The following is a 25,250-nucleotide window of genomic DNA, read 5'->3' on the forward strand; positions in this document are numbered from 1 at the left end:
TAACAGACAGAGCCAACTGCTCATAAAGGGGATGAATGCTCTCGGGGCGATATCGTGAAAACAACAACACTAAGACAATTGGTCCTTAAGCGAGGAGCATGGCGACACCGAAGAGGGCGCTAACGAGGACAGCGCTCGAGGCGACGACCTGGCCGGCACCGCTGGTGTCAGTCTGCGTGCTTGGGGCAGCAGAGTTCGAGTTCGAGGCCGAGGAGCGCGATGTGGCGCTGCTCGAGCTTCCGCCGTTCGTCTGCGAAGAGGAGGTAGCAGAGGAAGAAGGAGCAGCAACGCTGGCGGTGGGGAGGCCGGTGTAGATCGACTTGGACTCGAACTGGACGCAGTTGGAAGACTTGGGGATGCGGGGCTCGTAGGTGACGGTGGTGATAGGGCCGAGGGACTCAGGGGGCTGGGTGTAGGTGGAGGTGACACCGTCAGCACCGGTGTAAATTCCGGGGAAGTCCTGGTTCTCGCCCTCGCAAGCCTCGAAGGTACCGTTGCGAGCTTCGTTGGGGGCGTTGTACTTGCAGCCAATACGATCAAAGATGTGCTCGCAGTAGTTAGCAGCGTTGGCGCCTCGGGGATCGCAGAGTTTCAAGCAGAAGGAGTTAGAGCCGATGAAGCTGTGCAATTTCAATATGAGATCAGATACAAGAAATACAAAAAATGAACTTACTTGTGCCACTCAATAGCCTGAGTATATTGGCCAGTGAAGCGGTTGGAGAACATGATACCACCCATGGGGTTACCACGCTGTATAAAAAAGCGAAGCATAAGAATCCAATATCAGGAGCACAAAAAAATATATGCACGCACGAGATCGGCACCGTGAGGGTCCATCTCACCTCCGTAATCACCTTCAAGGATGTTGATCTTTGTCTGATCAATGAAACCGACGACTTGGACGTAGTCAGGGGTCTTGGTGAACTGCACACCATGGAGAGCACCCTCAGGGATGAGACGCGTTCCGTGTCCGGGCTTGGTGCACCAAGCGATCATGGAACCCTCGATGTCACCAACAGTCGCGCCATACTCAGCAGGAGCCCAAAGACAGAAGTCTAGACAAACGACCCCTATCTTCAGCAACTTTGAATATATTGAGAAAGTAAAACATACCATCGAGATCGTTGAGGAACGAGGTCTGGCACAGAGATTGCTGGTTCTCGGTTGTGGCGTTGCAAATGTTGTATCCGATTTGAGTTCCACGGATTAGGTTAGTGTCGGTGTCGACTTTGTAAGGCTATAAAGAAAATGGATGTAAGAATAGGAACATAAAAAAGGGGTGAAGAAGAAAAGGGGGGTGTTGCGTGGACAGCACAGTGAAAAGTATTATACGCACAATTCCGTCGGGATAGTTGTAAGGACCCTTCTGAGCGAGGGGAACGGCGGGGTAAGTAGCCATGGGTGGGGCTTGAGCCATGGCGACAGACGCTGAGATTGCCAGCGCAACCATGCGCGGGAGAGAAAGGGAAAGAGTGACTGGAGACATTTTTCGTGTTGGTTTGGTGGAAAAGGTTTGCTTGGAATATGGGTTTGGAACGAAGGTGTGGATTATATGAGTCTAGAAATATCTAGAGTATAAAGGGGAGGGGGAGGGGAGGGGAGGTTACGAGTAGAACGTGAAGGAAGTAAAAGTGGAAGGAAGAAGGAAGGAAGAAAAAAGCTGGGGGGCGCCGCTTCATATGTGCAGCTCGCCCAGAAAGTCTAGGGGAATAACAAAGGCTCCACGCCACCTGTCGTAGCAGCCAAGGCTTGGATAGGCTTGGGCATCCCTCCAGAACGCCGACGTCCTGCAAATCAGCAATCATGAACCAAGACCATCCAAGACCGGAAAACTGACCCTTTGTATGAAGCCAAGTTCGCTTGGGTGGCTGTGTGGAGTATTAAACAAGACGGGCGACTATTACACTCTGCAACATTGCAAAGCAAAAAAATGAGAGAACATTGAAACTCGTCGTAGGGCTAGCTGAGTTTCGCATCTAGAATTGAGGAGAAGTGTAGACATAGAGAGGTAATTTGTCGAACGGAAGCGGGGGCAGAAACCCAACAGAAACATAACGATTGATGTCATGTCACGACCTTAGGAGTTTGCCGACAGACTCTGAGTCGATGTCAGACATGCTTCGACGATGCGTTGCATATCGCCTAGGTATGGTGAATGTATTTCCCGGGTTTAAAAGTAAACTTGGACTTAACAACAACACTGACGGCAATGGGTAGTTATGTAGGGTATGCGAAAGCCAATGAATATTTTCAAAGGTAAATTATATGACGATAACGAGTCCAAAGGAGTGTGAGTATGTATCAGATCAGTGGAGCATTCTAATAAAGATGTGGAAAGATGGGAAAACAACTGTCAGCGTTTACGACAGGAAGATGGCGGAGAAGAGGACACCCAGGAAGGAAAGACCAGAGATAGCGATCATGGTGGATTCACTCCCAGAGGTGTTGTTGGCATTCCCCGAGGGTGCTGAGGAAGCTGTTGCGCTTGTTCCACTCTTGGAGGACGAGGCTCCAGTGGAAGGTTTTGCGGAATTTGTAGCAGATGCCGAAGGGGAAGAGCCAGCGGCAGTGGGAAGGCCAGTGAAAACCACAGAGCTGGTGAATGGCTGGCAGTTAGAGGAGGAAGGGATCTTTGGTTCGTATGGCCTGGTCATGATGGGACCCAGAGACTCAGGGGGCTGAGTATAGGTGTGAACGACGCCGTCGGAAGTGTAGACACCAGGGAAGTCACCGCTTTCAGCCTCGCAGGACTCGAAAACATTGTTCTTGGCAGCATTAGGGGCGTTGAAAGCGCAACCAATGCGATCATAAATATGTTGGCAATATTCAGCAGGGTTAGGCCGTGATGGATCGCAGGCCTTCAAGCAGAACGCGTTGTTTCCCATGAAACTGTTCCCCAGTAAAATTAGAACCACGTGCAAAGGTCATTGAAGCAATACGTACTTTGTCCATTCAACAGCCTGGACGTATTGGCCAGTCCAAGCGTTAGAAAACATGATACCACCCATGGGGTTTCCACGCTATGGCGCCGAGTCAGAATCGAGACCGATATTAAATGATTGCAACGCACAAGATCAGCGCCGTGTGGGTCCATCTCGCCTCCACTGTCATCAGAAGCCATATTGATCTTCGTCTGGTCAATGAAGCCGACCACTTGAATGAAGTCAGGAGTCTTCAGGAACTGAAGACCAGTAAGGGCGCCTTCAGGAATAAGGCGAGTTCCGTGACCGGGCTTGGTGCACCAAGCTACCATTTCACCCTCGACATCCCCAACAGTCTTTCCGGGTTCATGAGGCGCCCACAAACAGAAATCTACAGATTATTGAGAAAATTAATCAATTGAAGGATTGAGAAAAAAAAAACTGACCGGTAGCGTCATTGAAGAAAGATGTCTGGCACAGTGAATTTTGGTTTTCGGTGGTCGTGTTGCAGATATTGTACCCAGACTGAACTCCACGAACAAGACCTTGGTCAGTGTCGACTTTATAAGGCTAGAGAGACACAAGAATGAGCATTGAAGGAGGGCCGCCAAGATACCAAGATCCACTCACGATGCCGGAAGGATAAGAAAAATGCTTGGACGCCAACGGGGTCGGAGGATAAGTGCCAGTGACCTGGGCGGCTACCAGAGATGCGGCGCCTAATGCGAAAGAGGCAATAGAAAGAGCGTAGGACATCTATTAAAAGAGCAGAAGAAAAAATAGCACGAATGGGTGGGGAAAAGAAGTGGGCGTTTGACGTGGCTGCATCACAACGGTTTTGCTCTAGTCGGACTTTCAAATGATTACATCATTATCTCCCACCAGGGTATGCGCACGGACCCTATCACGTGCAATCGATCAACAAACGCGTCGCGCCCTATGGCTTCTAAATTCAAATCCAGCAGAAAATCAACAATGTCCTGCTGTCAGCTTCCCTTTTCCAACTTAATTCGCTACCACCACCATCTCTTTTCTGCCCCCGTCGATTAGTCCCAATGGCAAAGACTGCAACTGGTATTTTCTTTTCTTTTCTATCGCCACGATTTCCCTAGTTCACCACTTATCAGAAACCAAAACCAAGTCAGCGACCAAAGCTGCAAACAATAAGACCAAAACCACCAAAGAGGGTGCGATACCTTCTCAGAACATCTCTGACCGTCGTTCTCATTTTTGTGGCCCCTTGTGCCTCTTATCTGATTTTATAGATAAGGCTGATAAGCCCAAGCGCGAGCCCACTGCCTACCAACGCTTTTGCAAAGAGAACATGAAGAAATGGAACGAGGAGAACCCTGGTCGTGCAAAGGAGGCTATGTCGCATGTAGGTGGCCTTTTTGCTACTGCGCAATTGAACTCCGGCATGTTCATTGTACTCGCAACCATTAGATCGCCGCCATGTGGAAAGACTCGCCAGAGAACCCCAACCGGGGACAGGATGCCAAAGCACGAAAGCCCAAAGAGCCCAAAGCAGCAAAGGAGCCCAAGGAGCCCAAAGCTAAGGCCGCTCCTCGTAAGAAGGCTGCTCCCAAGAAAGCTGCGAAAGCGAAAGACGAAGAAGACGAGAGCGAGGACGCCGACGAGGACGAGGACGACGACTAAGCGATTCTTCCTCGAGCCTTGTCGCCCTATCAGCCCCTCGTTTTCATCATACGGTATGCATCTCTGCCCCTTGCTCATTCATGTTTCATCAAACGTTCATGTGTCATTGAATGTCGGACTAACAACGGCGATTTCTCTCTGCTTAGGTTCTTCAACATACGGCTATATGCGCATGTCTGCAAAGCAACTTTGTTGCGTTATTTTTAAACCCCTTCTCGGCAAATTGCGTTGAGCTGTTCTCTTCCTTCGTCTCCCAAGCTCTGTGTTGCTGTCCTTAAAGCTTCTAATGTGTGTGATTATTATCGCTTTGTTGGCGTATCTTTATTTTATTGTATGCTCTACTTGGTGCATCGCTCTTCTTCTTAATTGCTTTATTTATTCACCTTGGTCTTCTCTTCGGGTTACTTGTTCTCATGCAACGTTTTGGATTCTCTACCTTGTTACTCGTGGGGTTTCCACTCCCTTCGACTATATCGACGTAATGTACTACTTACCCACATTGATCACCCCTTTGTTGTACAAATTGACGGAATGTAGATAACAAATTTTGCTGTTCAGTTTTGAAAGCTTTGTCTCTTTGTTGAAACTCTATTACATGCAGTGCTTCTGCATCGCATTATGTACCGAGCGTGTCAATGCAGGCGCCTAAAATACGGGCCTCATGATCAAATGGAAGCCCCTCGTGGGAGTGATTGACCGAGTCCGACAAATAATGATAAGCTAGCGCTCATGCTATTCTAATTTCTATGCGCATCTTTTCATAATATCTGACAAGTCTAATGTTGGCATTACTGCGCTTTTCCTACAACATGTCTAAGGTGGAGTGCGGTCCATAATGCTCGACATCATTCTACGAAGGCGATCAAAGTCCTCCGCTTAACGATGGTGCTGGCTATTGAGTTCACCGGGAACGCTTCCTTATCACTACTCCCTACTTGCTGTCACTACTACTAAACCGTGAGATGCTGTGGCGTTTGGAACACGTCACTGCGTGTATAAAACTTTCGGGATCCATGATGTGCAAATGCGGTTTTGGCCCCCAATACTTTGTCATTATTGCAAAAATAAAGTTAAATATAACAAAAAATGGGTAGGATGATGTTTTATGGTCGTAGAAAAGGTACTGATTCATGAAAAACCATGGGTAACGGTTTTTTGCGTATGATACAGTCGAAGTCCGAGTCCGATATCAAGAAAAATACATACAAAAAAACGTCACGACGTTGTTTTAAATGCGATATAGCCCAAGAAGCTTTGTCGCTGTTAGACGACTTGTTCAGCTGCAAGTCGAGCTATTCGGTCCTACACATTACAAGGCTTTGTGAGAAGTCCACATGTAAGGACGAAATGCCATATACCTTATGGGAGTCATTTTCTATAGGTGACGATGTTGAGTCGCTGTTAACCATCGCACCAGGGACTGCGCCAAAATGGATAGTTTGAAGGGAGATCCCGTTGGAATTCACCACGGCGTGAGATGAAGCTGGAGGTCTCCTGGAGTTCAAGGTGGCTAAAAAGGAATTGCTGTAAACTAATCATGTGTGAGTGATATCAGCTTTTAAATGAACAGATGTTCAATAAAAGAACATACGTGAAGCGAGAACTTGAGAAAATGCGAGGAAAATAAGATCTCTGGGTCGTGTAATAACCTACACAATGTAGGGTGATCGCAATTAAATCTTAAAAAAGTGGATCTTAAGGAGATATACGAGTGTCATCTCTTACCAGTGTCAGAGTGATGATATCAAAAACCCTACAGGTATCATTCAGTGTAACGTTCCTATCATAACATAGAACATACGTTGTTAAGACTCCGTTGTTTATGGTATATTTCATCAAACGGTTGATTAATTTGTCCGTTCTTACCACAAATCGGTGAATTATTCCACAATTACCTCAAGTCGGACTAAACACGTACTGTTTGATGCCTGTACGACTGCTGTGGAGGAAATAACTGAGGGTCGCAGCTATCGTAACGTCAATAGCTACCGCGGTGGACAAGGAAATCTTGGCCAAAGTCTGGACGGTGTGAATGAGGTTATTATGGGATGAGAAAATAATATTCCACTGCAAACCTCTGGTAATCCTGGAAGTTCCAAAAGGCTACGAAGCCGGAACCTGTTCACAGAGTGTGAGATTCACGTCAGACGTATATCATCACGGGCAACTGAATACTCACAGAACAGCTGTAAGAACTACCTTACATCGTGTGAGATTCCCGTGAGGAATTCAATATGTCAAGGACTAACTCCAACTCGAAGCTATCGGGCAGACATTAGAATCCTCCAAAAATATCGCAGAACTGGGTAAATACTCACTGCAATGAGTAAGCGCCACGATGGTCTGCCGAAGGCGCCCGGTGACGTGAGGAACTTATGATGTTTGATAACAATGAAAAGTACGTACGATGGCTATAGGGATGAAAAGATTTTTCTTTCTACTTACTAAATTGGCCTTAAATTGAGCAGACTTTATGATGTATGAGCAAATGACGTACTAATGTAGATCCTCCATGCGTAGAAAAGCTGAACTACGAGAACAACGATTGCCTAAAATAGATATTGGTCAATGGAATGCGGGATGGAAACAAAACGAAATTATCACAATGACTCCAAATAAGATCTATTAAAAATCGTGTGAGTAACATATACGTACTTCAGAAGCATACGCATCATTTGACACACGTTTATCGACCTTATTTCATCAACACCGTGAACGGGATAGACGGAAGGAAACAACTCACCAGACGGGACGAAGCAGAGACAGCGGACTCAGATAGTCCGTTATTAGGTAGTGGTATACAGCATGAATGCTGAAGCCCACATGCAACATTTCGAATCCCCTATATTTCACCATGAGTCCATCCATCGCGGAGCAAGGGATAAATCTAACTGACGATACGGTGATGACCTAGGTATGTCGTTGATCACAATGAAATGCTGATATCACCGCAGAAATGGAAACCTTACAGTCAATTTGAGGAAAATTCCGTCGTCGGTATACGTATTGAAGTAGTGATAGGTCTGTATAACCAATCAATCAGATAGAAATATGAAAACTTCAAAATGCAAACACATACCTGAAAGCAGGTCACTCCAAACAATCTGTGAGTTTGGTATATATTCGATGAATATTCAAAATGCATCAGAGGCCCGAATCACTAACATTGAGGATGCAAAAGTACCAAGGGTGTAGGCACCAAAGGTATCATTGAGGTTCAAATCGAATTGAAACGCCATGAGGTAGGTAGATCTTTGAAGCAGAGAAACAACAGGGCGGTTGTTAGAAGAGCATCGTCGACTTGTCTGGAAGTAATTTATGTATAAATCCACATTCCGAATGGCGGGATATCGATAATACATATACCCACGCGATGGTGGTGCATTCATCACATCCATACCACAGGATCAGAACAGCTAACGGAAACTCTCTTACCATGACGCCCATGCTATAGGATCAAGAATTCTGTCCAAGTGTCAACGATGAGGTATATATAGCCTATGAAATCGTACCCCATTGCATTCCCATTTTCCTTTTTTTGTAAAAGCGCAAGTGCATCTGTTGCAAACATTCTCAAAGGTGCTCAGTTAACATTTCCAATGGATTGCGAAACGTTGAAGAGGTTCAGTATAATAAAAAATATCATGGAAAGAGGAAGAAGCCATTAATTACCGATATCTACGTTGCTTTGATGCTTCAGGCTCCCTCGAATGTCACAGAAGCGTAAGCCAGAAATATCGAGCACATTGTCTTTTGCTGTGCGGCATTCGAGAAGTGGCGTGATGAATGTTGTTTCTATCAACAGCAAGAGAACGTGGTAAATCCAAATAAAATCAGCTATATTCAAACCAACATTCTGAATAATCAAAAATCAATGACTATGGTTTCAATGAGGTGCTTCCAGATCTAATGTGAGAAGAAAGTATCAGAGGTGGACTTTCAATCGCAGAATTATCTTGGTTGAATACCTGCTCATGATGCTGTACAGATGATTTGTTTTGATGAAGTGTTTAGATCATAAGCTTGCTGTCACAATCGGCGCAATGAAGAGTTGACCTGGATGACTCTAAATCTTATCGGAGACGAGCAATGCTATGACATTGATCCGTTGAACATTCTCAACGCTTATTCTTAAAGCACCGCATTGAGCGTCTATGGTGGCTCTCGCTCCGGATACTCCCGTGCACTCCCATGCCACAGCTTGCGAAGACAAGAGATTGGCAAACGTAAATGGTACAGCTATAGCTTGAGCTGCCCATTAATCCATCCTTCAAGAGACATAGTTCAACTGCAAATGAACACGAATATGAGCGACACCATTCTGCCACGTTGATGGTGAGTACATGCATTGTCATACCATCAGATAGCATCCTGCGGTCCCTTTTTTCATCCGTGACATTCGATTTTCTGTCTGAAGAGCACCGCCAACATTAGTTAGGGGTGGGTTAGGAGAAACTCGTTGGGAACAAAGTAGATACCTTAGCGTAGAAAGGTGAGAAACACTCACCCGTGCGTCTTAGCACATCGATTGCTTGTTGCACGATAATAAACAGATTCCAAAAAAAAAACTCGTTGGGAGAATGGCCAGGCATAGCCTCCTAAATTTTCCAGTCCCGTGCTTTGGTAGTTGTCGCGACGCGCGCCCTGAGGCCTGAGCGCATACCCCTAATACGCTATCAAATAGCACTTACGAAATTATGACGATCAAGGATTCGAGTGTTTTAAAGGCTAAATGAATAGATATATACTATTTACAAGTATAGCTACATAGCTCCGTAGCGTCACAGTGATTACCTGGATCTGACAACGTCAAAATGTCCAACTGTGATAATGAAGCCTGTGATTTGTAATTATTTATAACACATAAACGAAAACATTAGCACCATAATTCTCAGAATCTTTGTGGAAGTCGCTATACATGTATGGATACATACAGATTATTGAGTTAATTGTGTGAAAATTAACAGGAAAGCGGATCACCAAATTGTGTTTTATAAGAGAAGGAATAGTTTTAGGTACTGCCATTGTCGATTATGCTGGACTTCAGTCATGATAGCTGATTCACCCTATTATTATCAACTCTTTAGTGGCTATGGATACTTAAGCGTCGATTGTTATATCGATTCTTCCTCCTTCCCCCTGTTTTCACTGAATAATTGCTATGATCAGCCGTCGCCCCAATCTCAATCGTTTTATAATACTTTTATTTCTCCTATCGATATGTAAGTGATCTCCATTGACTCTATATACCAGCTTTTGAACGTTTCACAGTTGTCACCGTCTCTTCTAAATGGACACATAAGGGAAGGTTCAGAAATGTCATTAGTAAAAGAACAACTTCGCCTTTTTTCCCCGTCTGTCAAATAGAATGCCAAACGCTCCAAGACGCAATTGTGAGAAGTAAACTATGACTGAATAGTCATTTATTCATTTATTTCATCTGCAATCACACTATAGAATTGCGGGAATAACCAATGTGGATGCACTTTAGATGTACAAAACTCCTTGGATGCATGCCAGGCATGTGAGCTCGAGGAAATAAGACATGAAGAAGTCGAATCGGCTATATCGGCCTTCGGAGACTCTGACACTGACCCAGACACCGATGAGGGTAGTGCAGCACCTGTTCCCAGCGTTGAAGGTGCGTACAGCATCCATACAGTTTTCCATCTATCACATCTGACGTCAAAACCAACTGAATACTTCAGAGTATCAGCAACTCTGTGCTGGATTAGGGTTTCCGATCCCTGGTTCCCCACAGGCTTTATCTCAGTCTCAGACGCCGTCCAGCGAGAGCTCTTCAAGCAATGGAGCAAGTAAAAGTTCAAACAATCCTCCTCCAGCCAATGAAGCCAATTCTAGGGGTGGTTCAGGACCGCCTGGCGCGTCGTCCGACGGAATGCGCATTTCTGCGAATATGTCATTCACCTCCGTACTCAGCATTGTTTGGTTATGTAGCGTCACTTTACATGGGTTGCTGTCACGTCGGGATTTTCCGAATGTAAAACTAACTTGTAATTAACATATAAGATTAATTTCCAGCTAACCCGGGTAGATAATTACGTTACATTACCTGACTAATAACCTTGCAGCGTGTCTTCCAGTTTAACTGGAAAAACTTCTCGTATTTTTTCTTCCAGTTAACATACGAGCATTTCTTACAGTTTAATTTACACTCAAACTGGAGTTCATTCTGACACCTTGATCTGGTACTTAATGTATAAGACAACTTTAAAGTTCATCTTTTATTCAAAATGTAAGAGAAATTTCTACTTGGAGTTCTACTTGGACTATCTGTGCAAGATACGAGTCTTCCGTACAAGTTAGTTTTACATTCGGAAAATCCCGACGTGTGTAGTATCTGAGTATGGTAGATACTAGCCGGTCTTTACTGTGGATTTTGTTTAAGCCTCCAAGGAAACCAACAACTTCACTAGTTTGTGAATTTAACGGTTTTCTTTATATGCTTATCTGTGACAAATGGGCGCTGACGTACGGCAGACCTTGGAAATTGACATCGATGCAACTGCCAATGAGTGGACTTCGGGTCTCAGGTAACAACGCTAATGATGCAGCTTTCAACTTCTGACATGTATATCTAGGAGATGTTGGACACATCTCGCTGTCTTTTTGCACCTAGCGCATTCATCGTTCGCTAGCGCGAACACTTTCAGCCACCTTTCACCTCTGTTCTTGGTTTCATAAGTTTTGTGGAGAGGCGATGCCTCATTGCAAATCAAAGTCCAGTTAGGCGCGTGTAGCCAAACACGCGGACGGGGATTCTCCCACTTCAGAAGAGAGACCGTAGACACTTGTACCTTTACCAAAGTGAGCACCGACACCAAACAGACACTAAACCTTCTGAGGTAGCTGGGTATGAGGATCTCCGAACACGATGCCGCTACTTTACAATTAGATCTGCGCGACGATGAGATTCGCAATTTCGAATCCTTCTCAAGCATCAGGGGCAGGTTTCAACCCATTCATCGCGCATCGAATGGGGGAGCTTCCAATATCAACAGAAGAGGTCGGAAGACTCAACCCTCAAGCTATCTGGGGGTCGCTGTGGTCGATAATTCAACTGACGTGGCAAGTACTGTTCATGTCCACTTTCGTTAAGCAGGTCGTCCGTGTATGATCTGCCTCAAAGAAAGGGCGTGTGTCGATATTGGGCCGCGAGTGGATCTGTCGTTTTTCCTTTGTGTACAATAGGGTGTCATTAGTTGACACGTCGATTCAAATACGACGTACTACTGGGAAAAATTGAGACTCGTGCCACTAGTAGTAAAACTACGTTCTTTCTCCATATTTTCTTCGCGAATGGTGAGTATCATCCGGCTGCAAAGGAGGGATGGCAGGGCTAAAGAGAAACCGAGAGCGACCTCGATGTAAGGGTACTGTTCGTCACTCAACGTCAGCGAAGAAAACGGATGAAGAATCGAAATGAAACAAATTACAGGATTTTTAAAACCGATGATTATACAACTTAGATAGGTGAAACAGATACTGAACGATACGTCAGATCTCATCAAGGTATACATCTTAAATGGTACTTACAAAATATAATAAATCATGGAGTCGCGGACAAGGACACCCATCAAACGATTTCCATGCTTAAACAGCGATCCATGGTATTTGAACGCGCGGAAACCTTGGACCACTGCAAAAGCACAGAGAATACTCTCGAATAGGAGAATGGGAATCCAAAATGTATATGTTTTCTGCGGGAAGACCGACATGTTGCAAAATTTGCCCCATGGAATATTCGCCGCCGTTGCTTTAAAAAATTTCAGTGCAATAACAAGAGTGTCGCACAATAGATGGAGTACCTGTTAGACCGGATGAACTTGTCGCCATAATCCATATAGAAACTCCCGATGTGATCATCGATAGCGTTACTGTGAAAGAAAGTACTTTCTTATTTAATTCATACAAGGCGTATATTCGTATTTGCAGTATTGCTGGCAAGTCTTAGTACGCAAATTGTCACTACACGAATTGAGTAACACTGACCTTGAGTGATTACAAAAACTACAACAGCATTCCAACATTCCCATCGAAAGTAGTGCAGACCTTTTTTCATGAAATTAATTGCCATGAGAATAAACCTTCACCGTCGCTGGAGTACAAGTTGATGACTTACAACTAAATCAAGTTTAAGCCGTCAACTTGTCAATATATAACTAAAGTTAACGTACAACTAATCACCGTTAGCCAGGAAATCACATTGGTGACTGATAGAACAAGGATACTTACTGGATCAGATATTCTAGAACTAAAAAATGCTGGTCAAAACGTTTAAATGACTTCACTTCCATGACGAGCACCAACTACTGTTCTCACCGTAATTCGATAAGCTAAGGAAATGATGTCAGCTACAACAAGCCTCTGAAACGCCGGCGATAAGCACATACATTAGGCCAGCTAGAACATAGTAGCGATTCTGAGTGGATGAGTAAGCACTTAAATGGACTGAAGTGAAATCTATGTACGTGAAACCGTTTAACACAAGAGGTTTCAAGTAAACGAGTTCCCCGTTGTAAAGACAAACAGGAAAGAGGGAGACGACACAAGGCAGACACAGTGGACCCGGCAGGTACACGAGAGTAACGAGACGACGTGGGAGACGAGAGGCGAAACGAACGATGAGACGGAGTCGAGGTGAGCGGGAGCGAGACGGTATTAGACGCGTAAACGTACGGACTGAGAGGCACAACTCAAACTAGCGCGCTCGAGAGTGATTAAACGAAATTTGATGGGTAAATTTGTTGTTAGTGGTGTACGAGGTTGCTTGAATTTCTTCAGTAGCCAGCTAAGCTTGGAGAGCGATGCAGGAGCAAAAGATCTGTAAAGTTCAGAGGGTATATTCCACTGGGGTCGTTCAAGGTCCCCCTTCGACTACTTATACTAGTTAACAATTACAATTTGGCGTATCTACCAGCTTTGTGAGCTCTGCAACCCGGTTGGTTGTACCTTAAATGCGATTGCGCGCGCTGTACAGAGAAGAATGTGATAGGCTGATAAGGAGGAAAGGTGAAATTTTAAGAGAAAAATGCAGCCTTGTGAAATGGACGAAAGATAACTGGGATGGAAACATAGCATAGGGGTGGTCGTGTCTGGCGTTACTTCGCTGGGCAGCCGTGATTCGAGCGCGCGTGATCGTGATTGATGCTCGGCGCCAAGGCAGAGGACTTGTGTTTTTCGAACGCAACCTCTGGTCGCCGGGATAACCAAGGTTTGTTCATTCTTTGTTCCGTCCCTGGCACCGTACCGGTTCCTACACCTCCCGCACACTTTAAATTTGACGTCCCCGTCAAAACATCGTCCACAAAAAAAATGGCTGCCTCCGTCACCACCATCCTGTCGCTTGTCGATGAAGGCGACCGCCCGTTTGTCATAGATCTTCTGCAGGGCATTGCCACACCCGGGGACGACTTCGAACCCCTCGACCAGCGCTATATCATACTGCCCTCCTTTCGCACTTTCGATTTCGTTGCCGGACTCATTCGGGCAGAGTACAAGGCCTGCACGACACTGACCCGCGTCCTCGCACTCCGGCTGCTTGGTGATGGAGGCGACATAGCCGTAGCACCCGTCAAACAACTGTGCCGAGAGCTTGAAGGCTTGTACCTGGTGGATAGGGTCGCTCAGACCTTTGGAATGGCCTGGAAAGTCGATGTTGCACATATAGCCATACTCAGTGACTGTTTCGAGCGCATTGAGATGAGTCCTCGTCGTGATGTTCAGGCTGCCGGGCGAGACTGTGTGGACCAATACATCAAGGTCCTCGACGCAAAGCAGAGACAAGACGTTCTTGGGCGGCAACACGATTATCGAACCAGTATCATTGAGGTGCACCGTCAGTACCTTCTGATGGACCCAGGGGACGCACTTGGCCGCGCACGAGCCGCCGTTGCAGATGCTCATCGACTTCTTGCCGCAAACACACCTGGGCAAGACAACACGAACGCAGACGCCCCAGCCGAGGACCGCCCACTCGAAGAGATGACTGAAGCCGTCCGCCAGCGCATCCGCCTTGTCCAGATCCGCCGCCTGTACCCACCGGCCTATCACGAAGTGCTCCACAACCACGCCGAGGGCGAAGTATTTTCCCGCCGCTTGTACCATGCGCCGCCCATCGACGAAGCTGCGCTTGCAGCCGAGGAAGAGGAGGAAAGAGCAGCACGCGAGGCGATGAACGAGGAGTGAAAGGGATAGGTTGAAAGCGGTAGATTCGAAATTTATAGTTGACAGATGAATGATTTGAAGAAACAAAGATGGCATGAAGAAAGAAAATTGTTGGTAAAACAGAATTAGAAGTATTAATGGAGTGTCAGAGCCAGTGAAACCCGAAACCAAAGTTGAACCAGATATTTCGCATGTTTGGCCATAGAGTCATTCGCCGGGGTTGGTATCGTGTTCCAAGGCGGCGACCTCATCCTCCGTCATCCCTACCAATTTGGTTACTGGTACTGCATGTAGATTCCGCGGATAGTAAGGAAAAAGGCGTGCTGTGCCATAGCGTAACTTTGAAATGGCTCCACTCAATTCTGCCAGTATGTAAGAACCGCCTGTTGTGCGGCGTACCACCACCATGGGCCCGAGATATCGAGGCTTTGTTTTGCTGCCGAGATCCTTATCTGCGGCCGCGTTTCGAACCAGAACAAGAGAGCCAGGCTGGAAGTTGAAATCGATGGTGTTGTTGCGATGTGCTGCTTCCTTTTGCTCAATAGCCTTCCATCTTGATAGCACAACCCGCTCTTTCACCGCTTCCAGATCTTCTTCTCTTTTCTGCAACATTCGCGCCCGTTGTGACAACAGCTCCTCGTCAGACAGTGTTCGGCTACTATCCCAAGGACAAAGGTAAGTGGCTTCCGACAGATCAAATGGGAGTAACGGCTCTACTCCATGTGCAAGGTAGAAGGGACAGAAGCCTGTACTTTTCTGTATAGTGACCCGTTCGGCCCAGAAAACAGATGGGGCCACGTCAGGCCAGCGAGATTCGTCTCCGCCCGCGGCTTTAATCAATGCTTCCCTGACATCGAAGTGACGGCGCTCCACAGGCCCTTGTGCTCGAGAATTGTATGGTGAAATCCGAATGTGATGGATCCCATACTTTTCCGCTAACCAACGTACTGCGGCGATGTATTGAGGCGCGTTGTCTGTCACCAGCTCCTCAACAGCTCCCCACCGACACAAAATTGTCAAAAAGATGAAGTTACCCAGCTGCTCCGCTGTTTCGTGCTTTAGCTTTGCCCATTCCGGGAACGATGTCAAGGAACAGCGGGCATGTGCAATATAGCGATACCCTGCAACCTTTGGCATCAGCATGGTGTCAATGAAAACCTTTCGAAATAAGCCGCGGGGTGTCGACACAGTGGGCGGAATCTGTATCTTTCGCATTTGACGTATCTGACACTCATGGCAGGTCTTGATGTACCATTTCACGTCCTCATCGAGTAAGGGCCACCAGAAACGCTCCAGAAGCCTCAACCGCACCGAAAAAACGCCTTTATGTCCAAGATCATCGTGAGCCATCCTGATCAGTGAGAGTCGCTTTTCAAAGGGTATGACCACCTTGTGCCGACCATTCTTGTCCTTCCGCCACAGAGTCCCGTTGCTGACGAAGAACTCAGAAGCCTGCCGCACGAATCTTGTATATTGTTGCTCAGTCCACCCATCTTTCCTTCCAACCAGGGGGTTCTCCAAAAACTGCTGGATCTCCGCGAGCAGCAAGTCGCGCTGCACACCCCTTTCGGACCGTGGTAGGAGCTTGGCATCAACTGATATGCCGACTTGGAATGTATCTGCCGTCGGGTACGTATTTCCTTAGCTTCTTGGCACAGAACTTAGTGGTATTTCTCCTAATTGTTGAACCGTTCTAGCTGCCATCGCCTCCTGTCCCGGTGTATGCTCCCAGTTCAATACTTCTACGGCAAACCCATTAGCCGCGTCGATCCATTCATCGGCCTCCTCTCCGCTTTCCTCCTGTTCGCCCACTCCTCTCGCTCTTCTTGACAACCCATCCGCAGCGGTATGATCCTTCCCTGGAACATGACGGAGTTCAAAGGAAAAGAGTAAGATTCCCGCCAACCATCGGTTTGCAGCAGCATTTGGAACAATGTCGGGATTATTCATCATCCCCTTGATGTATTTAGCATCGACTTCGACGACCAAATTTTTTACCCCAACGATGTAGAGCCGGACATCTTTCAGCGCTCTAAAAAGTCCATACAGCTCTAGCTTGGCTTGTGAGTATCGCTGTTCACGCTCGTTCCACGTAATTGACCCGAATCTTGAAGGATACCTCTTTCCGTCATCGCCAACCTGGGACAGTACATATCCCACCGCCATCCATGAGCTGTCAACTGCGAGAACAACCTCGTTGTCGGATGTGTAATCAATTCCACGGATTGCCGGGCATGTTTCAGCGAGGTGTTTAAGCGTGTTCATCGCTGCAAGTTGTTCTTCCCCGAACGCAAACTCAGTGTCCTTCTTGGTGAGTTCAACGAGAGGTTTAGCATGCTTTGCATAGTCCCTTATAAACATTCTAATTGTCCCCATAGTGCCCAGAAACCCTCGTACGTCAGTAACCGTTTTGCAAATCGGCCAGTCCGTGATCTTCTGTACTCGCGAGTGGAGCGGTATGCGTCCCTCATAGTTGCAGACGTGTCCCACAATCACAGCCTGTTCCGAGCAAAGGTTAGATTTCGGTCCAGAAAATGTTCCTCCCGCTTTTCTGATGCGATGGATTACGCGGTTCACGTTTTCCAGATGTTCCCACACAAAGCGACGTATTCCTGGGTTCTCTGGTAGCACTTCAAATGTTCCGTCGGCCAGCTCGTATCGTGTCTTTGGTCCTTTAACAGGAATGTCATCTATAAAGGGTTGTGTGACATGCGGTATTTCGTCTTGTAGGAGGAATGTTGTATCGCCATGTTGAATTTGCATAGAGTTTGTATAGCCCATAGGAATCGACGTTAGGCGCAAGGTTCCAAGAGGCGTTTGGAAGGTTGTGAGATCCCTAGACTGTACCGCAAGCTCTCGCTGATCAAACCCCACAAATAGGTCAAACATCCCATAGCATGCACGTCCTCCGAATGACTCTGCATAAGGTTCTACACTGGGGGGAAGGGCGCTGTCTTTGATGCTAACCTGATTCAATGGCTGAAGATCGTGGACAATACGAAGCGACTTTCCGTCCTTCTTCACCACGGTGAACCATCGTGATCTGTACGAGGAATTGGACGGCTCGTAAATCCCCGAAGCGATTTTCTGCTTTATGATATCGATGACCTGGTTGTAGTTCCCTCTTGGGATGGGAATGTTGCGCAATACCCACGGTACGTGCTCGATTGTGGGTATAACCACGGGTTCGAAATAACTTGACTTGAACTTCCCCTTTTCCGACTCCTCCCATGCAAAGCCATCTTCATGCGTTTTGATCATGTGGTGGACGAGTTTTTCCTCCTCAGGCCATAGAAACCCATCGTCATTTACCATCATCCCGTCTTTTCTTTCCTGCGTATATCGGATTCCGGGAGAGAATTCGGGTGGATGTGTCGGAAGTCTAGGTAAATCTTCCAGCGGGTTACTGGGTATTTGGCGTACGATCCTAAAATCTTCAGGAAGTGTGGTGGCCACAGGTTTAACCCTGTTTTCAACCTTCTTGTACGCCAGGACTTCCACGTTGCTTGGTGAGAAAAAGGGTTGCCCAGACCAATATTCGTCATCGTCGTCGTCATCGTCCTGATCGTCATCCTCGTCTTCGGAATCCGACAAATCTTGTAGTCCTGGCATTTCCTCGTCTTCATCCCTTGCTATGCCACAGGCTTCATTGTTGATTCCAAAACTTGACTCGTCACTATCCCATCCTTCCCCATCCTCACTTGGTCTGCACTCATTGGAAGTCTCTTCCTCGTCCTCGCTATCCGAAACCTCTTCTAATTCCGGCATGTCGTCGTCCGTGTCTTCGTCAACCTCGACCAAATCTTTATGGGTTTCTTCCCAACTCTCCACGCCTAGAAACCCTGCAAACACCACATTCGCTCCGCCGTTCTTCGTTTTTTGTGGTCTGGTAGGGACGGTGATTACGGCGCTTGTATTAGGATCTACCAATGTCACATGCGAGTCGCCGTTAGAAAAATGTTGCACACTCGCTTGGGTGAGCGTGAGGAATGGACGCCCAAGAAGCATGTCGTACGGTGCCTTGTCCACCACCTGTACCTGCAAATAAAAGATATAGCCGCCTATCGTCATTCTGAGATCATGAAGTAGTCCGACAGTGATCGAGCTTGAAGAATTTGCCGAAACCATGCTCATTTGATGATCAGAGCGGATGGGTAAGCCCAGCTCCTCCCATAACTCCTTCCTAAGAGCAACAATTTGGCATCCATCGTCCATGAGTGCTTCGACCGACTTCTTCCCTTCAAGCAACACATCAATAGCCCTCAAATCTTCTATGTGTTTGGCTACCACCAGCCCTTCTCTTCTTGGAGGAAGCCTCGAGTCGTCCATCGCAAAGCGCAGATTGGATATCGTTGGCGTTTCCACTGCTACGTTGAACGCAGAGGTGGAGGATGTGGAGATTTTCTTCGTTTGGATGAGCTCCTTTATCTGTTTTCGTACATCTGGCGCTACTGCTAACAGTTCTCGTGTAGTCAATGTGACAGATGAACCCAGCGTCCGTTGAACCACGGCATCTAGCAGCTTGGAGTCTTCAATGGGTGTTACGAATTTGTACTGGGGTACTGCGCTGGGGCTCGAGGTGCTCGCTGGGGCTGTTGAGCCTCCGGTTTGTGGTGCGGCCAGCCCCTGCGCTTCCCCCAATCTTGCCCGACTTCTCGTTGTTGGTCCAGCAGAGGCACCTGTCCCCATCCTTCGTCGTGAATCATCGATCCTCCTTTGTGTTGTCAAAACCAATGTCTCCATCATTTCTAGATCTTCAATTTCGCGTTGCGTAGGTCCTGGAAAGGCGGTATCTGCTTCGTCGGTTATCTCCTCCACTCGTGTAGTTGCTGATAATGGCTCTACTTGCACCACGTTAGCTGACACAGATGGGAGTGATGTGTTAACTGCCCTCCAGTTGTCGATCTTTTCTTTCAGGTTGCGACCCAAGGCTGTTCTTCCAGTGACACGATTCCCATCTGGTAACGAGACCTGAAAGGTGGGCGGTTCCCGTTTGCACCACCCTTTTGATATGTACTCAATGAGGTGCGGGCAGCTGTGCATGTAGTGCCCGGGATCTGAACAAAAGGTACAGTCATTATTGCGCTGCGCGACTGGTCCTTGGTTCATTCGTGTTGTCGGCGGGACTTCTTGGTTAGGCTGTATGCTTGGCTGTCGTGTATTGAGACTTTGCATGATGAGCGCGACTGCTTCTACCAGATTGACGTTCGACATGCTTTGTGCAATTGACGAGATGTCGAAGACCTCTTGCTTTACTCGAGTTTGTTCCGTCCCTTTTTCTTCAGCTTCTTTGTTTGCTGTGGATGCCGCTGTTGAAGTGTGTCTGGAAAGGACAAAGACCGCGGCCTCTGAGATCTCATTTAACGTCCATGGATCGTCCGGGTGATGCTGGGGATTCTGAAGTCGCAGCTGTTCGCGCACTTCTCGCCTAAACTCCAATGGGAATCCCTGCACAAACATATTACTGATTTCTCTGTCAACAAGACGCTGTTTAGCTTTGAGGAACATAGAAATCTTGAGGAAAGCGCGGTAATATTCCCCAAATTGATTTTGTGTCTTCATAGGGGTAGACGCCTGTTCTTCAACCAGGTTCTGTAAATCGTTTATCGAGTATTTTCGGTCTCCTGTTGCTCCGGGGTAAAGTGCGACAATTTGCTGCTTAAACGCGGTCCAGCTTGTTCCGGAAGCTGCTGGCTGCAATGCCCACAGGTCATAGTCCTCGGCTGGCGCATATCGCAAGGTGTGTTCGATAATATCTTTTTCCGAGAGTGAATTAATGGTTCCTAGGGTATGGACCTCGTCTAGGAATCTGATGAGCGACGCTGCGGTCCTATCAAACTTTGGAGCCGAGTGATGACTTCTCCCTGGCATGTTCGACATGATTGGCGGTCGTGTGTTATTAGGGTAATGGGGTGTTGTATTCCAGTCGACGATGGGGATGAAACGCGGCGGGGGAGGCGAGTTTGAGTCGTATTGGGAGTCTGACTCAGAAGAAGACGGGGTATCAGATGTGAGCGAGAAATAATCTGCAGCAGAGATATCGGCAGAGAAATCCAGTGGTGGTATTTCAGCGGAGACGATAGGCGACGCGAAGCGAACTTTCTTTCTAGACAGACGATATGGGTGATAACGTCGACCAGAGCGAAGTGTACCAGTGTTGTGTTCCAAAGTGTAATCCTAATGAAACCCCTCCCTCGCGGTGGGCTCCAGTTGAAGTGAAATCTATGTACGTGAAACCGTTTAACACAAGAGGTTTCAAGTAAACGAGTTACCCGTTGTAAAGACAAACAGGAAAGAGGGAGACGACACAAGGCAGACACAGTGGACCCGGCAGGTACACGAGAGTAACGAGACGACGTGGGAGACGAGAGGCGAAACGAACGATGAGACGGAGTCGAGGTGAGCGGGAGCGAGACGGTATTAGACGCGTAAACGTACGGACTGAGAGGCACAACTCAAACTAGCGCGCTCGAGAGTGATTAAACGAAATTTGATGGGTAAATTTGTTGTTAGTGGTGTACGAGGTTGCTTGAATTTCTTCAGTAGCCAGCTAAGCTTGGAGAGCGATGCAGGAGCAAAAGATCTGTAAAGTTCAGAGGGTATATTCCACTGGGGTCGTTCAAGGTCCCCCTTCGACTACTTATACTAGTTAACAATTACAATTTGGCGTATCTACCAGCTTTGTGAGCTCTGCAACCCGGTTGGTTGTACCTTAAATGCGATTGCGCGCGCTGTACAGAGAAGAATGTGATAGGCTGATAAGGAGGAAAGGTGAAATTTTAAGAGAAAAATGCAGCCTTGTGAAATGGACGAAAGATAACTGGGATGGAAACATAGCATAGGGGTGGTCGTGTCTGGCGTTACTTCGCTGGGCAGCCGTGATTCGAGCGCGCGTGATCGTGATTGATGCTCGGCGCCAAGGCAGAGGACTTGTGTTTTTCGAACGCAACCTCTGGTCGCCGGGATAACCAAGGTTTGTTCATTCTTTGTTCCGTCCCTGGCACCGTACCGGTTCCTACAGGACCGCAGGATGTGATTAAACATACAATCAAGAATAATATCTTGACCGACGTCCATCTAGATCTCTACACAAAGGCACATCAAAAAGAGTCGAATAGTTTTCAGAAATAACTCACCCAAATCATGTCGATCTAAGCCAAGAAAGGGGTGAATTGCTGTCAGGAGAAAAGTCTCGATCCGTACCTCTGAATCGATAGTAACCACTACACGCTAGTTAAGCTTAATCTGCGTATAACTTCACAGAGACCGTACCGTGGTCAAATAGCAGAACCGCAAGGCATGCCACTGGGATGAGTAAGCACGTTAAGCACGTTAAGCAGCACATTATCGCGCGACGCACATCGAGAATACCGTAAGATTTGAATGTTCCGCAGGCTTTCAACTACGGCAGATCCCCCGTCACGCCCAAGCACCTCCATTACAGCCGTCGCTGCTTCAACCGTTTACGACCGCGAATATCGAGTGATGATGGACGTTGAGAAAGGGCCGGAAATTGTGACAAAAACGCAACCCGCCGTCTTAAGTAAGGTAGAAGCGGATGTAAGGCAATCAACGAAGGCACAAGGCATGTCATTCAGCATCCCTGAAGCTGCAGGCAGTAAAATTGGTTCAAAACGGAAAGAATTGACCCAAGCGGGCTGAAACTAGACAATGCCACAAAGCCAAAAGTACAAATGATATCAGCCCAGACGACAGCCGTACAACGTGAGACGAACCGGTGATGAGATTTTCCCGAATGCATTGATGTTGAGGATTCCAATCAACTCCCTCCCACCCAGCCGCTCTCAGAAACGTGTCAGCTGCCGGAACAGGACCACTGAGTATCGTGGGGGTCGGAAATTGTTGTAATGAAGTGGCGGACTATAGTATTGGGAGGCAATAGTACGATGATAAGACGTTACTTTTGTTGGGAAGTATCACTGGCTATCTTTGGTGGTCCCTCCCGGTATCGCGCCATAGTCAGTCGAGGCACCGAAAACTTTGAATTCAAACGGCGTTGGTGGGCCAGAAAAGTTTGCAGTTGACATTTATCCCGGTTGTTCCGGCTTTTGGTAGGGTTCAGTTCGTTGATGCGGTTCGGGTTTGGGCCGAATTCGGAGTTTGAATATACATTCTCAGACCTAAAGAAACATACGCAAAGGTAATCTCGGCTCCAGATGTTCGGGAGAGCTCCGGCGGAGAATAAAAGCGGAGTCAAAAATTCTGACGAAAACCGTTGCAAATCGCTCTCCATAACATCTGGTGCAATTGCATCAGTAAAGATGCGGACAGCCCCTTTTGTCACATCAGTCATACTCTCACCTCCCTTTTCATCGCTCAATTTAGCGGATAGGTCTATCGATATGAAAATAGCTATAAGCTAATTTTGATGTCTTAGTGCATCCACTCCTAACTGACAATTATTCAAGGAGTGTGCAATGTGAACTCGCAGAGTGAGTAGAGTACCCGGCCTGGTAATGCTATAACTTCAAACCTTCGCTTTCTGCCCTAATTCTACTGTCCCATTCAGCCTAAGTATATTAGATCTTCACACTTAACACTTGAGGTTGCCTGTACACGGGCTAGAGCCATAGAAGTCTTCCAGCGAAAATTTTATGACATTTTCGGCGGCAACTGGGCAATTTACATACTTGAGATTATAGATATGGTAAGATATAATATTTAAACCAAGAGAACTGTTGTCCTTGGACTAAAAATCCTGACTTAGACGGCGTCAAGTCGATGCATGAGCACGGCGTGACATGTCCGCATCTTTACTGATGCAATTGCACCAGACGTTATAGCACCGCTGGCGCTCATACATATTTGCCAGCAAAATATCTATCGGTAGTTATGTTTCCTGTTCGTTTTCGACGTATTTTTGAGGTATATAGACTTCGGGGTTCCCTGATTAGGCAACCCCGAAGTCTATATTCCAGGCAAATATGTCAAAAATGAACAGGAAACATAATTACTGATAGATATTTTTCTGGCAAATATGAACGAGCGCAAGCCGTGTAGGGCACATCTCCCCGATCAAATTTTGCAGAATTTTTGACTCCGACTTTGATCTCCGCCTATTAGTCCCGGGCCTTTGCAGGAGGGGAGATCGTGCCCTATAACGGATGGGAACGAGACTAACGCAAAGGTCGAGAACACGAGATTTTGAACACGAGAATTTGGTCACTGGGTATTCGCTTATAAAGGTGAGCTAGGGTGAATAATGTTCACGTGTCGAAGTCAAGCGTGCACAAGAAATTACCGGAATTAAACATTTTAACGCACAAATCATGAATGAATACGCACGACTCAGAGTATAAAAAGGCAGACAGAAGTCGGCCGGTGAAGCTTTTCACAGTACGCATTTCCCCTCAAGCATTTTCTGGCACAATGGCAAGCCTTCTCGATAAACCTCTGTACTTTTATTCCATCCCCGCCGTTTGGTTCTCAGCGTTCTATCCTGGTTCATTGAGGGTGAGGGCATTTCTGCTCGCCGCTCGCGCAGATGCAGATGCCTAATAAGTTATACACATAGTTCATGAAAATCAACAACTCAGTCGGGTATAACAAGTACGTCCGAGTCCACCCTTGTGGGTTTGATGATCAAATTGACTAATGACGCCATGGTATGCGTTTAGCGTCTCTCCGAGGGCTCAGAACTTGCAAGGGCGAGTCACCGCGAGCAACTCCCAGACGCTAGCCCAGATGGAAGGAGCACATCTGAATGGGAACGAGAACATGCCCATCTGGTTCGCAGCCATCGTGAGTATCGTATACCGCATGTGAACCGAGTGGCTCGTCGCCACTGGCTCGTGAGAGCCGTTTCCGGTTTGGCTTTAACTTCTCGGCGGGCAGGGGCTGATTTGCCTCTGATTGTGTGTACAGATAGTCGGGAGTATCGCGGGCCTGGATAACCGATATCTGAACATGATGTCGTTGACATAGTGAGTGCTCCCGATGTCTGGGGAATAATTTAGTTTCCTGGTTCTGGGTGCTGATGAGGGGTTGACTCGTTACAGTGTCGCGACCAGACTCGTGTATAACACAATTTACATTCATTTTAACGGGATTGGAAAGGGTTGGGTTCGGTGAGTCAGGGATCACGTAGAATACAACTTGTGCTCACCATGAGCACCGTAAAGCACCGCTGTGTTCTTCTTTGGACTATGTGAGTATAGTCGTCGACCTTCTCCTAACTGCTCTGACATCTCGATAGCACATCCGTTGAGAATTCTTTTCAAGGCTGCAGGGTCGATTGCAAACAAGGCATGAGCAATGGCCATAGGTTAGGGTATGGCGGAGGCAGAAGAGATTGTAATCGCACTTTCACATACTGGTATGAGTCAAGGCAACTGTAATCTATCAGAAAAAACCATTTGTAGAAAAAGAACCCCAGAGGGGGACTTGAATGGCATTTATTTCTCACCGCTACCAGATGAATCAGGGATTCCACTACGCTTTCCCGTGAGTTCCGAGGGGACTATG

The 25,250-nt window shown here is 47.0% G+C and overlaps 6 protein-coding genes across 6 annotated transcripts; 3 read left to right on the forward strand and 3 right to left on the reverse strand.

The window, feature by feature from the left end:
- Positions 1 to 85: 85 nt before the first annotated feature.
- JR316_0005564 (uncharacterized protein) lies at positions 86 to 1,486 on the reverse strand (the record flags this gene model as incomplete). Its single annotated transcript, XM_047891321.1, has 5 exons — positions 86 to 620; positions 674 to 750; positions 814 to 1,055; positions 1,114 to 1,237; positions 1,337 to 1,486. The coding sequence occupies 5 exons, from the start codon at positions 1,484 to 1,486 to the stop codon at positions 86 to 88; spliced, it is 1,128 nt and encodes a 375-aa protein (XP_047748670.1).
- Positions 1,487 to 2,360: 874 nt separating this feature from the next.
- Positions 2,361 to 3,677, reverse strand: JR316_0005565 (uncharacterized protein; the record flags this gene model as incomplete). Its single annotated transcript, XM_047891322.1, has 5 exons — positions 2,361 to 2,889; positions 2,944 to 3,020; positions 3,071 to 3,312; positions 3,368 to 3,491; positions 3,552 to 3,677. The coding sequence occupies 5 exons, from the start codon at positions 3,675 to 3,677 to the stop codon at positions 2,361 to 2,363; spliced, it is 1,098 nt and encodes a 365-aa protein (XP_047748671.1).
- A 299-nt stretch (positions 3,678 to 3,976) lies between these two features.
- On the forward strand, positions 3,977 to 4,577 carry JR316_0005566 (uncharacterized protein; the record flags this gene model as incomplete). The annotated part of the gene is made up of 4 exons (XM_047891323.1): positions 3,977 to 3,995; positions 4,049 to 4,108; positions 4,187 to 4,299; positions 4,365 to 4,577. 4 exons carry the CDS (start codon positions 3,977 to 3,979, stop codon positions 4,575 to 4,577), a joined length of 405 nt encoding a protein of 134 aa, XP_047748672.1.
- Positions 4,578 to 5,840: 1,263 nt separating this feature from the next.
- Positions 5,841 to 7,816, reverse strand: JR316_0005567 (uncharacterized protein; the record flags this gene model as incomplete). The annotated part of the gene is made up of 12 exons (XM_047891324.1): positions 5,841 to 5,879; positions 5,936 to 6,108; positions 6,169 to 6,226; positions 6,303 to 6,330; positions 6,379 to 6,438; positions 6,496 to 6,596; positions 6,653 to 6,695; positions 7,321 to 7,419; positions 7,474 to 7,487; positions 7,547 to 7,600; positions 7,657 to 7,681; positions 7,743 to 7,816. The coding sequence occupies 12 exons, from the start codon at positions 7,814 to 7,816 to the stop codon at positions 5,841 to 5,843; spliced, it is 768 nt and encodes a 255-aa protein (XP_047748673.1).
- Positions 7,817 to 13,913: 6,097 nt separating this feature from the next.
- JR316_0005568 (uncharacterized protein) lies at positions 13,914 to 14,786 on the forward strand (the record flags this gene model as incomplete). Its single annotated transcript, XM_047891325.1, has 1 exon — positions 13,914 to 14,786. One exon carries the CDS (start codon positions 13,914 to 13,916, stop codon positions 14,784 to 14,786), a length of 873 nt encoding a protein of 290 aa, XP_047748674.1.
- A 9,369-nt stretch (positions 14,787 to 24,155) lies between these two features.
- Positions 24,156 to 25,037, forward strand: JR316_0005569 (uncharacterized protein; the record flags this gene model as incomplete). The annotated part of the gene is made up of 7 exons (XM_047891326.1): positions 24,156 to 24,239; positions 24,301 to 24,335; positions 24,404 to 24,527; positions 24,651 to 24,709; positions 24,743 to 24,853; positions 24,908 to 24,933; positions 24,982 to 25,037. The coding sequence occupies 7 exons, from the start codon at positions 24,156 to 24,158 to the stop codon at positions 25,035 to 25,037; spliced, it is 495 nt and encodes a 164-aa protein (XP_047748675.1).
- Positions 25,038 to 25,250: the final 213 nt, after the last annotated feature.

This window comes from Psilocybe cubensis, chromosome 5 (assembly GCF_017499595.1).
Source record: "Psilocybe cubensis strain MGC-MH-2018 chromosome 5, whole genome shotgun sequence".
Taxonomy (NCBI): domain Eukaryota; kingdom Fungi; phylum Basidiomycota; class Agaricomycetes; order Agaricales; family Agrocybaceae; genus Psilocybe; species Psilocybe cubensis.